At 37.4% G+C, this 16,249-nt stretch overlaps 1 protein-coding gene across 1 annotated transcript in view; it reads right to left on the bottom strand.

The window, feature by feature from the left end:
- The window catches only part of kcnq1.1 (potassium voltage-gated channel, KQT-like subfamily, member 1.1), a 101,674-nt gene that overhangs the window by 26,067 nt on the left and 59,358 nt on the right, over window positions 1–16,249 (bottom strand). Inside the window, exons 3-7 of the mRNA XM_036128690.1 lie at window positions 15,504–15,630; window positions 14,984–15,062; window positions 13,841–13,937; window positions 9,110–9,250; window positions 91–201 (exon numbers count right to left, since the gene is read on the bottom strand). Of these exons, the coding sequence (XP_035984583.1) occupies window positions 91–201; window positions 9,110–9,250; window positions 13,841–13,937; window positions 14,984–15,062; window positions 15,504–15,630 (555 nt within the window). The remainder of the gene's footprint in view (window positions 1–90; window positions 202–9,109; window positions 9,251–13,840; window positions 13,938–14,983; window positions 15,063–15,503; window positions 15,631–16,249) is intronic.

Genomic DNA, 16,249 nt, shown 5'->3' on the forward strand with positions numbered 1-16,249 from the left:
AGTAATTTAACTACTAAATCCTCAAAATAAGGATATCCAATATTGGCATTTTCACAAAACAAACAAAACCTGCTTAGTGCTTCCACTTACTGCAGGTAGGGCAAAAAAAGAGATGGCGAACACAGAGAAGCAGGATGCAATGGTCTTTCCAATCCAGGTTTGTGGCACTTTGTCTCCATAGCCAATTGTAGTCACAGTCACCTTGAAAATATAAAATGAAAGAAAAAAAAAAACTATTATCCACTATTTATTTATTTGATTTTCATTGAAAACCACCCATAAAATCATGTAAGTAACTTCAAGGATTGTGGATCATATGTAGACAATTTTATGTGACAACTTCATGTTTCTACAGGTGTTCAGTTGGGTGACAAAAGTAGCATATGTGACTATTCCAACGAGTTGTACTAATTGAACATTGATTTAAAAGTAAAGTTCATATTACTTGTCAAATGTCTGAATGCAATGGCTGACCTACAGTGTCCTTCATAAATATTAATTCCCTTAATTAATTCCCAAAATGTGAATTTTATTCACATTTTGCTACATTATAATCAAAAACTCCAATGCATTATATGAGGATTGTGTGTTATAAACCAAATCCAACAAAGCAGTGTATAATTGTGCATTTTAGCCCACTATTCTTTGCAAAAGAGCTCAATTTGACTAAGAATGGCTGAATACCATCTTTGAAGATTACGTTTTAAATCTTGGGACAAATTCTCAACTGGATTTAGATTTGGCTTTGCTATTTAAACACACAAACCCTTTCTGAATCCTTTCACTGCTGCATATTTAGTGTTATTGTCCTGCTACAAGGACAATAACACTAAATATGCCCTAGTTTCAAGAGTTCTGCAGCCTTTCATATCGTTTGTGGTGGCTCCATCCATTCTCCATTTAACTCTGAAATCTTTGACCGCCCCAAGTGAAGAATAAAGCACCCACAGTAGGATGCTGATGCGAGGTTTCGCCATGGAGATGGCTTATTCATGACCTGCAGTGTTAGTTTGCTTCAAACCTCATGTTTTGCATGTCAGCTAAAATGGTAAATGGCTTGAACTTGTACAGGGCTTTAACTTATCTGACAACCCCAAAGCACTTTAAATTTAATTTGTCTCCAATCTGACCAGACTATTTGTTTGCTCTGTCCCTTTGCATGGCTTTTGGCAAATGTTTTATGGCTTTCTTTCAATAATGGCTGTCTTGCCTCTCAAAAAGCCCAGAATTGTTGGGTCCATACTTATCAGGTGTCCGATCAACACGTTCTCTCACCAGAGCCTGGATCTTTACAGCTCTTCCAAAGTAAGTCAGGGACTCCTGGAGGCCCCTCTGGTAAAGATTGACCAGTCTATTCCTTCTTTTTACTACTTTGTGTAGCCCTATCTTATAAAATCATCTTAAAATAGACAATGGTTTATGGTTGTTACATCACAAAAAGTGAAAAAAAAAAGATCAAAGGGTTATTTCTTATGAAAGACACTGGATGTATATTGTCTCTAAATATGCTGTACCTTTTCTCGCTCAACAGTCCCATTCTTGGCCAGATCAGCCATCTAGTTCTAGGTGGTAATTATAAAACCGTATCCTTTCTTTTTTTCTTTCATGCTTTAAAAATACCTGGGCTTTTACTATATCTATAAATGATTTAAATACATTTTAGAGGCAATAGAGCAGTTACTTCTTTATTGTAATGCTGACGTTTGCGTGTTGAATGAAATGATGAATTATTTAGATAGACATGCAGGATTTACAACTGCAGTGAACAGTGTGTGTTTTGTTTTTGACTGTTTCCATAGCAATGTCACTGAATTGCACTGGATTTATTAGATGGCTGCCAGCTAACATCCTTCCATACAGGTGACAAAGAAGGCTTTGGATCAGTCTGCCGCATACACTGCCTCTTGATATTTTGGATGTGCAACACAGTAATGGTTAGGAAATAACCCTACCTGCTGGACAGTACAGTTGGTAACGGTGCAGACTTTGGACGCAGGGTAGTGAAGAGGAATTGCAGACAAAGGGATCACACAGACTGCATAGTAAATTCCCCTGCTGCTTACATCTGCTAACAATTAATAATGTAATAATGACCTGCCAATGACATAATTATTATGGCCGTTTTTATTGTGACATGGCCAATAAAATGATACTTTTCAAATAATGTAAATTAGTAAATAACCTACCAACATGTTGAACACGGCATTAAAAAAAATAGCGTTTTAAAATGTAATAACTGTGTAACATATGTGGGTCACATGGGCGTTGTTCTCTTCCTAAATCCTAGCACAATACCCTAAGAAATGTATACCCTGCATGGATTCATCCATGTATTAAATTAATAATGTATTTATATAAGCGGAAAAAAAATAAATAAAAAATTCTGTGTAGGGTCAAGGGTTTGGGGGGAAGGCTATCTCCAGTGCTCTCTAAACAAAAATAATGTTGTTGTTTTTTTAAAACATATAATAATAAATAATAATGAGAATACTGCCAAAATGGTTTTTAAATTGATGTTTATTTCGAAAGGGGCAATGTCCATTACAGAACATGCCAGAATTAGCCAGGAAGGCTATTTTTGGTCTGTAGTCACTCAATGTACCATATAACTATTATTATTATTACATTTTAAATGTAATACCTTTATTATATAAAAACAGTGAAATTATCGCATCTTGTGCAGTTATTACATTAGCAGCTGTTGTTATTACAATGACGGTTGCTACACATCCAGAGGAAAATAATATTACATAAAATCCTCTGAATGAGAGAAACAAAAGTTGGCTTCACTACAGATTTCTAATCGATGTGAAATCACAACTCAATTGCTAGTTAGTTGTCTGCAGTCGTCATAGATACTGACCTTTATCTTTTAACAGGAACAAGAAAACATGAGCATATAACACCAGAGGTGACCTCATTTCATTGGCTTTGTGACCATCACATAAATTCTAAATTATTGGTTTTATAAAGGCTTACATGACAGGGCTTAATCTCTTCTATAGGTTGCTATTAAATGTAAGATATACAAGGCCCATTTGATATCTTTTTTTTTATTTTCTGACCATGACATTTGGCTGCTGTGATTGTAAAATATTGTATTGTTGGTCAAAGGGCAAGAAACAGGAACAGCTTACAGGCCTGAGGCCAAAAGCTGTCGAGTTCGGGCAAGGGTACTGCATTATTAACACTCCTTTTGTGATGTATGACTTTACTTGTTAGCGTAGTTTACACTTATATCTTCAAGAAGAACTGTAACCTGAATTGCACTTTGGGAAAATAGTCAAGATAACTCCTGATGTTTGTAATAAATTCCCAATGTTCCTGACCCCAATGTTGAACTTTTGGCACTTTGGCTCTTCCTTACATGTTACTGCTGTAGAGCACACATAAAAAAGCACTATGTGTAAAAATGGATAAAAACCAGACAACAGAAACTTTCATTTATGTAAGAAAGGTTATCGACTCAATTGAACATGTGTGTGCTTTTAAAGGAGTCCCTGAAGTTTTTAGAGAGCTGGAGTTGATCCCATGTTCTCTCACTATCTGTGTTAGTGCCTGCATTAGCAGCCCACTGGATCTACCCACGAGTTTACCCACTCCTACTTCAACAACAAAGTCACAGATAAAACACAGACTGTTTGACCTCTCATAGTTGAAGAAATACAGCCCCAGGGTAGTCAAAGTTCTTTAAAAAGAACAATACGTTAAAAAAGCAGATTCATAATCAAAGATCTAACACAAATATGGCTGTGACGTGTGACATGATATGGCTGTCACAGCTACTACAATTTAACAATGTTAAATTAGGTAAAACCATTTCTAGCTGTAAAGCAAGTCATTAGAACAGTTCAGGCTTCTGCTATGTTTTGTTGTCACACTTAAATGTTTCAGATCTTCAAACTCATTTTCATATGAGCTAAAGGTAACCTGAGTAACTACAAATACATAATACATATAAAGCAAACCAAAAATGGACTGGTGCTATGTCTAAAATGATTCGACCCCTTCTAAATCATGAATTAACTGTCTTTTACAGCCTTTTTTCAAAGATCGGTTTTATTAGCCACACCCAGGCCAAATAACTGCCAGACAATTGGAATCAAGATATCACTCACAACATTTTATAACAACTTGAAGAAGACAAAAATATTTTATATGGGCCTAGACCATAGAAAGAAAGCACATCTTCAAATAAAACAATATACCCCAAGTGTTTGTCCTGATAGTGTTTACTTAGTCCTTTTTGAGCCTGAAAAGAACTTTGCACTGGCCGTGATCACTATATAAAATAGTGTTGTCATCCACCATTCGGCAGTAATGCGGAAAGATGGCAACAATTGGCACATCTACTGTAAGAGCCAGTAGACCGTCCTGCAATGCCTCGCAGTAAAATGACAGCTCGGCGTGGTTGAAGACCAAACTGATCTAAAGGGTTAGGATGACTTTACCTTTTTTTCTGGCCATTGCTGAGCCACTCACCTAAATTGCATAGATCCTGGGTTATGCAAGAGGACAATGATCTAAAGCAGGCTACCAGGTCCACATCTGAACAGCTCAGTAAACCAAAGTGAATGTTTTTGTTTTGACATACTCAACGTCTGGACAAAAATCCAACAAAGGTAATCTCTATGTTTGCTATAAAGTTAAGCCAACATGCTTCAGTTAAATGAAAGTAATGTTAAAGCTTTGGAGGGGCCTGGACTGACCTGTGGAGGTAACTAGATATTAGGGTGTTGACCCGAAGCCGTTCAGCCCTGAAAGACTTAAAGCTCATCACCAAACATAAATTGTCAAAATAACAGAGCTGTTCAGTAGTTATAACAGGGGTCGGGAACCTTTTTGACTCAGAAAGCCATGAAAGCAAAATATCTGGAAATTTCTTTCAGTGAGAGCCAATAGGGTAGTTCACACGTGACGTCACGTGTGACGTCACACGCGACGTCCGCGCTACTTCCGGGTCCCGCTTGTATGCAAAAACAGGACTTTTCTCGCATTCTATCATTACAAAACGGGTGAATTAGAGCATGCTTTTAGTTAGTTTATTTTCGACAGTGCCTACGACTTTTTGTGCTCCCGGTTGCACAGAGAGGCATTCCAATTTGTTGGATGTACGTTTCTTTCGTTTACCGAAGAAAGACAAACGAAATGGATATTTTCAATGAAGAAGGACCCAGGCACATCGACTGGGGGAGCCATCATACCCCGACAGAATGTGCAGTCTACACTTCATCTCCGGTAAATACAACTTCATTTTGCACTGGTCATTGTTCTACTGAAATAGCGGCGGAGGGGAGGTGGTGATCGCTACACGAGGCCGGGAGAAGCGGAGTCGATGCAGCAGCAGCAGCAGCAGCAGACAGCGGCTGCATAACGCCCTTGTTCACGCGCGCTAGTACGTCTGTGTTTACGCTGCAACGTCGCCGACACCTCCACCCATTTTAATAACACAAAAACACCAAAATAATCCTTTGTGAACACTTTTTTTAACCTACCAGGCGGGTCTTCCTCTCTGCTGAGGAGCGGTCTGTGTCCGTGAACATCCATTTATCCATCCATCCATTTTCTGACCCGCTTAATCCCTCATGGGGTCGCGGGGGTTTCTGGTGCCTATGTCGCAATATCAACCATCAACTTACAACTTAAAACGATCTTGTGATACGTTATCTAAAGAAGAAAAATACGTTGAGAACTTGTCGTTTCCTTTGTTTGCGCCCGCCATTGTGTCTGCGTCTGCCTTCCAGTCCGGCGCGCATGCGCGAAAAACCTGGATGAAAACAATAGCGGAGATATTTTGTTTAATCTGCGAGCCAGATTAAATTATCAAAAGAGCCACAACTGGCTCGCGAGCCATAGGTTCCGGACCCCTGAGTTATAAGAAGGATTTGCTTTAGGCTTCACTGTAACTTTCCAGGCCATTTCACCCCAATAGCAAATAACAATTATGTTTTCAAAGCATGACTTAGTAGTTGCAAAGTGTTAGTTAAGCCTCTTTAACTGTTTTTGAACTTTGTATTTTCACCTGCTTTAAACCTATGCTTCTGGCCCTTATTGTAATGAAAGCATACATATTCTCACAAAGGTAAAATATATTAAAACAAACAATGAGAACTAGAGACTTTATAGTAAGGGCAAATTCACACTGTAAGAAAATAATACTGTACAGTTGTTAAAAAAATACATCTCTGATAAAATTAAAAAGTGTAGCGGGATTTTGAAACAATGCACATGTATATTGTGCATAAAAAATAACTTGACTATTTACAGCAAATTAAAAAAAAAAAAGTTTGTTTGATGGTTAAAAAGGCAACAATGGTTACAAAGTCTAACCGCTGCTGGGAGGAAGGGCCTGATAGAACACAGATGTAAATGCAATGAAAGAATATATTTTGCATATAATATTACACATTCAACCACCTTTCCGTCTGCCTTTAACATCTGAAGCCTTTCTGAAATGGAACAAAAATAAAAAATACTATTCATTGAGCAGTAAAAAACACATTTTCTCTGGAAATGACCAAAACAGGTAGAATGCCTCTCTGCAAAGAAGTGATATAGTCTGTTATATGCATCTTTAGCAACCCGGCATTTTATTTGCTTGCTCTGCAATGTGATTCACACAAGTAACCAGTTTTCTCTTGTTTATGCAAAAACTAAAATGTTATCCTCACTGTACTAAATCATAATTTGGGCAGTAGATTATATAAGGATGCAGATGCAATATTTCTTCAAGTGGTTAATGTGTGACTTTTTCAATGAGCTCATGCAGATAAATTCTGCATGATACAGACATTGTGAAAGGACCAGTTAGTAGGGTGCTGCAGTGTTTTGATACTGCTTATCTTCATTTAAATCAACTCATTTAGTTTTGGCTCAAATAGAGAAACCCCTTAATAAACAATTGCAATTTGAAACTATGTCGAAAGTTTAAACTTTTTAATTGGATCACAAAGCAGTGCAGCTCTAATTACTAGATTTTGTGCAGGATTCATTTGATCAGGCATTGTGTAAATTAAATCAAGTTTAAAATGCAGCACTTACTATAGTTGAGTGTCGTTTTGCAGACTGAATTATTTACCTAAGATGGGAGTTTTACTCAATTTATTACTGCGATGACAGGTTGTAGTTTAGTTGAGAATTGCAACAAATCTTTATTGGTGCAAAAAATATAAAAATATAACTAAAGTTCCATACATTTGTATCAGGCCAGGTGTTTTTGATCTGCGTGTGAGATTATTCTAGTCATGGTGTTTGCAAATTGAAGACTCTGAAGTTGAGTAGGTGATAATCTCCTATGAATAACACCCTGCTGCCTTGTTTATAATTGGCAGGCTAAAAATGTAACATGGGTGCATGAGAACCGCTACAAATGAAAAGTAAGAATGATAACATTAGAAAAATAACAAAATTATGCTTTGCGTGTTTATTTCGTGTAACAAGGGTCTGGTAAAGGTTTGGCTACTTAAACATTGTCTTGATAAGTTTACATTGGAGGTTAATAGTCTGCATTTAATTTTTTGTTTATTCTTATGATGATTCTTATGTTCACTCATGATGCAATTTTTGAAAGGAAAAATTGACTAAACAAAACCAAGCAGAAATCTGGCTGGATGAAGTACAGATTTATGCATGGATGCAGTCTTTGGACAAACAAAGACCACCTCATAGCTTGTAGAACCATATTTGATTGTAGGATTTTGCGTCTTATATTGTTGTGGGGAAACTTTAATACACTCTTTAAAACATTGCATCAGCTTATTGAAATTTTCAGGGTTTTTATTGCACAGATGTTTTTAGGTCCCAGTACTGAATATCCAATCAGATTGAGATCCTAACTTTGACTGTGCCATTGCAACACCTTATTTCCATTTATTTTTGGCTATTTATTTGTAGAATTTCTATAGTGATGGGATGACTCTTAATGATGAGTTAGTTTAACCCAAGCTTTGGCTGACAAACAGATGGTCTCCTACTGAAGCATACTTCAAATATGGAAGACTTCATAGTTTGGCTGAAAAAAGGCGGGAAATCATTTCCCTCCCTTTCCACCACCGTGTTTGAGAGTTAGTGGGAGTTGCTTGTGATGTTTGCTGTGTTTGTATTTTGCTAAACATAGCTCTGTGTTTTATGGCTCAACACCCCATTCAGATGAAAATTGTGCATACCTAAATAGTGATGCCAAATTTTTTACACCCTTCCAAACAACTCGTTCTTGTTCAATATTTTTTCCCAATTAATTTTGCATTTATTATGCTAATTCTTTTAGCGGAGGGGTGTCCAACGCCAGTCCTTATGGGCCGATATGTTTTTTTTTTTTTTTATATATGTGTTCCAGCTCCAAAAAGAACTTGGCAGAACTGAACAGTTTCTTCAGTATTTCATCGATATCTGCAGAGACCTGGTAAAGTACTATTCATTTAATTAAGTCTGTTGAACCAGGGAAAACTGCAAAACACTCTGGATACCAGTACTTGAGGACTGGATTAGCAGACTCTCGCTGAAGAATCTGAGATGGAAACAGTATTTTTTTTTTTTTTGGGGGGGGGGGGATTTTTTTATTCATTATTTTGCAGTTTTTGTTAGCACAACAGGGTTTTTATTTAAAAAAATTATGGGACTTCAAATTACTCCGAAATTACTTTGTAACCTTTTTCAATATTTTTTCCCAGACCAGCAAACCAGCTCTCTTGGATTTCTACAGGTGATCACCCTTGCTGATCATTAATTAATCAACTGCATTAGCCAAGCTACTTTCCCTCTTAAATAGTATAGATGCAACAAGTGTGTACTTAGTTTTTTTTTTTTTTCAAATAATTATAGACATATAAAAACAGAGAGATCAAAAAAGTTTCTGGCACAACTTCATGAACTCCCAAGATGCACTGAGAGGGTCAAAGATCGGGTGAAGTATAGACTCCAGCAACACTTGAAGTTGAAGGAAACAACTTTATTAGTTGACCAGCACGTTTTGGCTTGTGGCCTTCATCAGGGAGAAGTTGCAACACATTGGTCAGCTCAATAAAGTTGTTTCCTAGTACATCTAGCTTAGCTGGAGGCTTCACGTAGCCAGACATGAACAAACAGCCGTAATCAGTATGGGTAGTCTTACCACTCCCCACCACAAAGCATCCGCATAGTTTTCAAAGCCTGTGGAACCTTTGTTATCGACTGCATCTTTCTCTGCCAGGTAGACAAAGTATGAGGAGAAGATCAGGCTCAGAAATCCAATGTACAGAGTGGTGATCAGCTCCTGAAATACACATGAAACAACACAATATTTATTTCAAACTCATACCAAACATGTTCAACTTTAAAGTAACCTTGCCCTCTGAATATAAACACTTGTAGTTGAATGCCCACGTTGTTAGTTGTCTAATTTGTATCAGGTAACTGTTTATGATAATCTAACATGTATAATAAACAATATGTGGATTTGAATACTCATGTAAACATAATATGTCAATATTAAAATGTCTCTTTAATATCCTGTATGTGCTGTCTTACGTTATTTATGTATTAAAAGGTTGCCTCTTTTAGAGAGCATTTCATTATTCGCTAACTTTTTCACAGCAGTCTACATATCACCTAGTTCTTTTTCTGATATCTAATCTCTAATGATCGTAAATAACTCACACCATGTCCATACTTTGAAGAATATGGCAATTAGGCAAATATGGCAAATAAAAATTATTATTCTCAAATATCCCCCCCCTCTCCCCCAATAATGAGTCGGACTCATTTTCCGACCAGCCCACTTAAGATAACGTGCTACTATTATTAAAAAAAAATTGCAGACTTAGTTTATATTTCAATTAATTCCCTTTCACTTATCATTTACAGTTATATTAGAAATGCTTGCTTGTTTACACACTCGCCGGTTTCTTCCACACTAGGAATCATCAGTACTGGCTCTGATTCTGACACTAAATCACATATAAATATCTGGGCATCTTGATGGACGACTCCCTCACTTTTAAACCCCAGGTGGAAAATCTTGTGAAAAGGCTTAAATCAAAGTTTGTTTTTTATTTTTCAAAACAAGTTGTGTTTTTCATATGCTGCTGAAAAGCGGCTTGTCGTGGCAACTTTTATGTCCATGTTGGACCATGGAGGTCTTTTGTACATGATTGCTTCGTCACAATGTCATAGGATGCTGGGCTCTGTCTATCTTCTTTGAAGTTCATCACAAACTGCAAAGTGGCAACACATCATTGTGGTTTATATTCACGGGTGGTGTGGGCAGGTTGGGCTGCTCTCAGCAATTCTCATTGGTCAAGTTTTATTTACAGGACATTACATGGACTTCTGCCAACCTATATCTGTACTGCAATTGCAATGAGAAATGTTGACTCATATAGCTTTTGCTCACAGTTTGCTGCTTCTTTCTGCCCCTTTTCTCAGACTGAGTTGGGCAAGAAGGCTTTTGTCCACTCAGAGAGGTTTTTAATCTCTAGGGTAATATATTCTGGTTATATAAAAGTAAAAAAAAATAATTACTTGCCACAACATCACAAAATTCCATGACTTTGTAATTAACTTGTATTGTGGTTTGCTGGCGAAGTTCAACATCTTTCCTTACCCATTTCATTGTCTTCACTTGACGTTTCAAAACGTAAGCTCATTTTATTGAAAAAGCTTTTAATTTTTGTGCATTTAGCAGCGGTTTGAGGGATTTCTGCAAAATCAATGACCCGATGTACTACACCATTCTACTAAGTGGCGCTGCATCCATTTTCTTAATTGTTGATAAAAAATTTACTATGTTCATTTTTCTTCACCATACGGGAAAAGACAACATAAAGCAACTGAAATTAACTTAGCTATCTTCATTCAGGTTCATACTGCACCTGAAAGATTTCAGGTTGCATTTAACAAAAATAGGCTCCCTATTCTATACCTTTTTTGCATGTGGGGCAGAATAAGAAGCAGTACCTGAAAACAAAAAAAAAAATTAAAGTGAAATATTTGTAGATCACAAAAAAAGTTCCACTGAATGTTACCATTCTCTTTATATTATCAGTACAGGGAGGAATGAGTCGGTGTGTATGTGTGTGCACTGCCCTCATTTCCATCAAACAAATACCTGATCTAAATAACCTTTCTGCAACTTGTATGGTTGTAGATTTTAGTGTGGGGTCTCTGGGACTAAAATTATTCAAGGTTTATATATATTTTTTTGGTAACATTTCCAACTCTATTGCACATCAGCTCGAAAAAAAAAAAAAAAAAAAAAAAAAATCTGTGGGAGGTACAACACAAGACCAATATTGCCTGCTGAGTGGAAAAGTATTTACTTCCACTGGCTGCAACAGCAAAAAATAGGAACCAAATGAAAAATAGGAAATAGTAGAAACACAATGTCTACCCCTGCAGCTTTGTTTCCTGACCTCAATTAGTTAGAAACTTTAAATCCTCTTCTCTCCCTATGTGCTACATTTAAAAGAAATGTTAACCATATTATTGTAGCCTCAATAATAAAAAAAATACCAACTATTTGTCCAGGAGGCACAACACACTTATTTAGTTTGAAGGTATGACAATATCTTAAAGTATAACAACTTCCTAGTTGTTTTAAGTTCAGCTTTATAATTCATAATCCTTGGTAGCTTTTGCACTTATTTGAAATCACTTCCTGAGAAAAACTCTGCTCTGTCTGCTCGGCTTTAATGTGACAACACAGACCCAGTTTTACAATACTCGTCCACAGCTATTCAATGTTGTATTTAAAATGCATCGGCTTGTCTCCAAAAAACATGTGCAAAACTGAATGGACTAAAGTTGCCTTGAATAGCTTTTCTAACCCTTAGTCGACATGTAGCGGTCGCTCTGACCTGGCAGACTCCTCTGAGCAACGGGTGGTTTCCACATGGCAGCGACCACACCGCACTCAACCACGGGAATTAAGTTTGCAATTCTACGATTCTATTCAGTTTTTATTTCAAAACTGATACAACTGGAGCTGTTCACGCCAGCAAGCTAACAAAAATATTAAGCTAGGTTTGTGCGAGACATCAATATGTCTAAAATATTACAGAAACAGTGCCGAGCTCAGCTGACTTCTACGGCGTATGCAAGCACACAGTGTATATTACAGCCTTTTTGGAGGGGGTTGTATGGGGCTTAGCAATACCATATGGTCATGATGTTCTTCAAATCCGCAATGAAATGCTGAGAAAGCGAAATAAAAAGTATAGTTCCCAGAGACAACACCTTCACGAGACACAAATGGACTGTTGATGCCTTTAATCAGAGCAGAATTTTACAAAGCCTCTCAGGGAGTCTCGCTCGTAATCACACTCCTCTATTAGACTCCACTGGTGTTTATGTGTGAAGGCTGAGCCCTATTATGGATCCAGCTTGTAAATGTGAGGGTAATTTGATGCTGACACCCTCAAATTTTCTTTTCCCCGTTCTCAGGTCCATGGCAAACAGGGGTTGGATAACAAATAGCTGTATGATGTGAATTTGATGTTTTCAATAGAAATGAAGACAAATGTGATAGATTCAAAGTTTAGTTAAACAAAATAAGACAAAAACGAACATGATGTCCTCAATATCATTTATGCACAGTTTCAGTTTCTCCGGCATTTTAATTCCTACAGTGCCAAATGAACGTGTTTCTAACCATTTAACTTTATATTTTGTCATATTACAATTATAAACCTAAATCTATAGTATTTTTCCCTCAGACTTTATGATACGCAAACACAGAGTAGTGCAAGATTGTTATGTAAAAGAAAAAAAAAGATATAAGATACATTTAGAAAAATTTACTAAATCTAAAGTGTGCCACACATATGTATTCATTCCTCCAGAACCACACTTTGTTGTAATTACAGCTTTCTTGTGAAGGATCACCAATTACGAAAGTATAACTTTGAATCCTCAGTATATATAAAAAAAGATTTATACACAGTCTGAACATTTGCTTTATATTCCCTCACTGCCTTACTAAAGGCAGTTTTAATAACCCATAAAAAGGCACTACATCTTAAACTATACAGAGTTATAACAGAAGATTTATAGGTAATTACCACAACATAATTATCATGGTATCACCATCTGGCACTGTCAATTGTATTAGGGTACTATTTCTGAACATCTTATTTTATCTATTTAAAAGTTTCAACAAAGCCGTCAACATCAACCACCTCAGTTTGAAAAAAAAAAGGTCTGTGATATTGTCTCTGCACCAGTATTAACTGTCTTCACGTCGAAGGTCAGCAGCTGTTGATAACCCTCAGCAGCTATAAGTGATATAGTCATCAACCATCGCGAAGGCAAGGAAGAACAGCAGGCGGCCCTGGATGAGTAAAATTCCTGACGCCCTGCTCATCACTCATCGTTTTCATATGGACATTAAAGGCAACTGCCGTGGCCACCGGGGATAATCACAGCCACCTCTGTGTCCCGGTTAAATGACACCCTGGAGAAAGACATAATCCTCTCCAGCTAATGCGTCTATAAAATGTAAAACCCAACCGAGTTCATAATTGTGCTTTTTGTTGCACCTCTCTGCTCTGAGTACTCTTTTGATACACACACACACACACACACACACACACACACACACACACACACACACACACGTATGCATACATACATATATATATATATATATATATATATATATATATATATATTTATATTTATATATATATACAGACATGTGGGGATCCTCTATTTGCACTGCAAAGTGAGGAAAATAATACATGATGTGGAGAGGCAATTACTCCCCAGACACAAAGCCTCCAGCTTATTAATAATATTCAGAAACCCCAGTGGCATAGATGACTGTGGACTTGAAATATACTGCACATTTAGAGCTGTGATTGTGTACCTGCCGATGGATGAAGACAACTGAGCCCAGGAGACGCCAGGTTCCTCCCTGCCTGTCAACATGCAGCATACGCAGGATCTGCAGGAAGCGGATCCCTCTGGAAAATCGCAACACTTTTTACCAGCTGACAATGTATTCATGCCAAATGCAGGCAGATATGCCTGAGCAAACAATGCTACTAAAGTAATAATAAATATTACATACATTTGGAGGGTTAATGACATGCACCTCAGGAGTTTAAGGTTAGGGTCATGAGGAGGGCAGCTGTCATTCTAACCTGGAAATCTACAGTGCCTTACAAAGACATGTCTAATCTTCCTCACATCTTGTCTTGTTACACCCACAAACTTAATAGTGCCACAAAATAGTTCCAGATTTTCAAGGGGGAAAGGAAAATGGTACCCGGTACATTTTTTTGTTTTTTACAAAGAATCTGAAATTTGTATATATTTAGCAGCCGAGTAAGAGGGGTTAATTTTTTTAAAATAAAATCCCAACCATCAAAGATCTCACAGTGCGCTGTTCAATTCATCATCTGAAGATGGGAAGAGTACGGAGCAATTTCAAACCTAGATAATAGCACCCAATTAAAGTGAAAGGCCAGGCAAGAAGAGCATTAATCAGACCAGCAGCCAAGAAGCTGAGGATAACAGTGGATGAAGCTGCGCAGCCATAGCTCAGATGGAAGAATCTCTTGACACTGCAACTATAAGTCATCCACAAATCGGTTTCTGGAGTAAGACTGGCAAGAAGACCACTCTTAGAAAGTCAAAGAAAGCCAAAAGACCTCCTGTTTGCAGTTTGCAAGAACGACTAGATTACACTCAGAAACTGCATTCAACTGCATTCCATACTCATGTAAGTGAACAGTTAAATCCTTTTCCATCCACTTCACAAACATGTTATTTTGGGTAGACCTCTTGTGTAAAATACTTTTCAGTTTGTGGATGTAACCTAAAAAGGGTAAAAAAAATAGTATAAGAAACACATTTGCATGGTATGGGTGCACACACAACATGACAAAAATATTCATAAACACGACATACATTAACCAGTTAAAAAATGTTCCACGAGTTTAAGTTAAGGGTCCTCTAAACTTTAAGTCTAACCTTTTCAACACACTGAACACACAGCATGTCTTACCTTACAGCGGAGGTGGCGAAGACCTGCCCTTTGGAGCCCACTGACAACACAACTATGGAAGCGACGACCACTATCAGATCTGCGGTAATGAAGAACATGGCTGTATAAGTACGGTACGCGTAGTTAGGAACATGAAGATATTGGGACTTGTCCATCAATAAGAGAATAAGCGCTTATTTTAGGATAGAAACGGATTAGAGGAAAATGTGGCTGTTTAATTTTAGAAAAAGTGATCATATTAATCTGGTCAAATAACAGGTGTGAGTATTATTGATAATATTCACATTTAAAAACAGGCACCTGAAGGCACAAGTCTTCAGAATAAGGTCTAAATGTAAGAAAACCCCGCAGTGACAGTTTTAATTTCATGCCGAATTTGTCTTAACTATTTCATTTTTGGAAAGAGGCTTGGGCTACATTACCGGCTATTGTTTAAAATTTGCAACTGTGGGTGGGGAGTGACATGTCTGCTTGTGTGCACGGGTCGAGATATACAAGTGTACGGGGATTGTGTTTCCACCTATAATAGATATCGGCTTCCTGGCAAAGCGGAGCCGGCCCCAGATGCCAACATATTTACTGCGGCAGCCTGCAGACCAAACGCGGACGAAATACTCCACGCCGAAGAACACCACAAGGACGATCTCCTGTTAGACAAATGAGGCAGAGAGACAGAGGAATAGAAAGGAAAAAAAAAAACATCAGATGCTGTTGCAGGTTAGTCGGTGCGACAGCACCTAAACATCTGTGCAGGTTTGTGCTTTAAAACAAATATGATTCAATTTTTAAATACGGGTGCTATGCAAAGCTTCTCAAACTGTCTTAATCATGTCAACACAATTAATTAAGGATTATTGATTCTCCCTGAGAACAGACACCGTTTCTTGGTGTTTCATGTGTGTCTCGTCATTGATGAGTTCTTTGATTCAGCTGCAGTGCACTTGGGCCTGATTAATATGTGACTAAGGCACACTGGTTGAATTTATCTATATTGTGTTCATTTTAACGAAGGGTTCTTCAGAATGTTCCTCATCAGGTTTTGCTGCCAGGAGCCCTCTTGGAGAAAAAGAAAACAAAAAGGAAAATAATGATACGTTTTTATTATTGCTTTTGTAGAGTGTGTTATCCTCGTTTAAAGAGAGTCATAGATTTTATAAAAGATAAATGGAGCAACATAATATGACCAAATTGTTGAGTGTACTTCAGCTGATATACATTTTGTTTAGGTTTAACAGCCGTCAAATTATGGATTTTTCATTTGATTCA

This window comes from Fundulus heteroclitus, unplaced genomic scaffold (assembly GCF_011125445.2).
Source record: "Fundulus heteroclitus isolate FHET01 unplaced genomic scaffold, MU-UCD_Fhet_4.1 scaffold_108, whole genome shotgun sequence".
Classification (NCBI taxonomy): Eukaryota; Metazoa; Chordata; class Actinopteri; order Cyprinodontiformes; family Fundulidae; genus Fundulus; species Fundulus heteroclitus.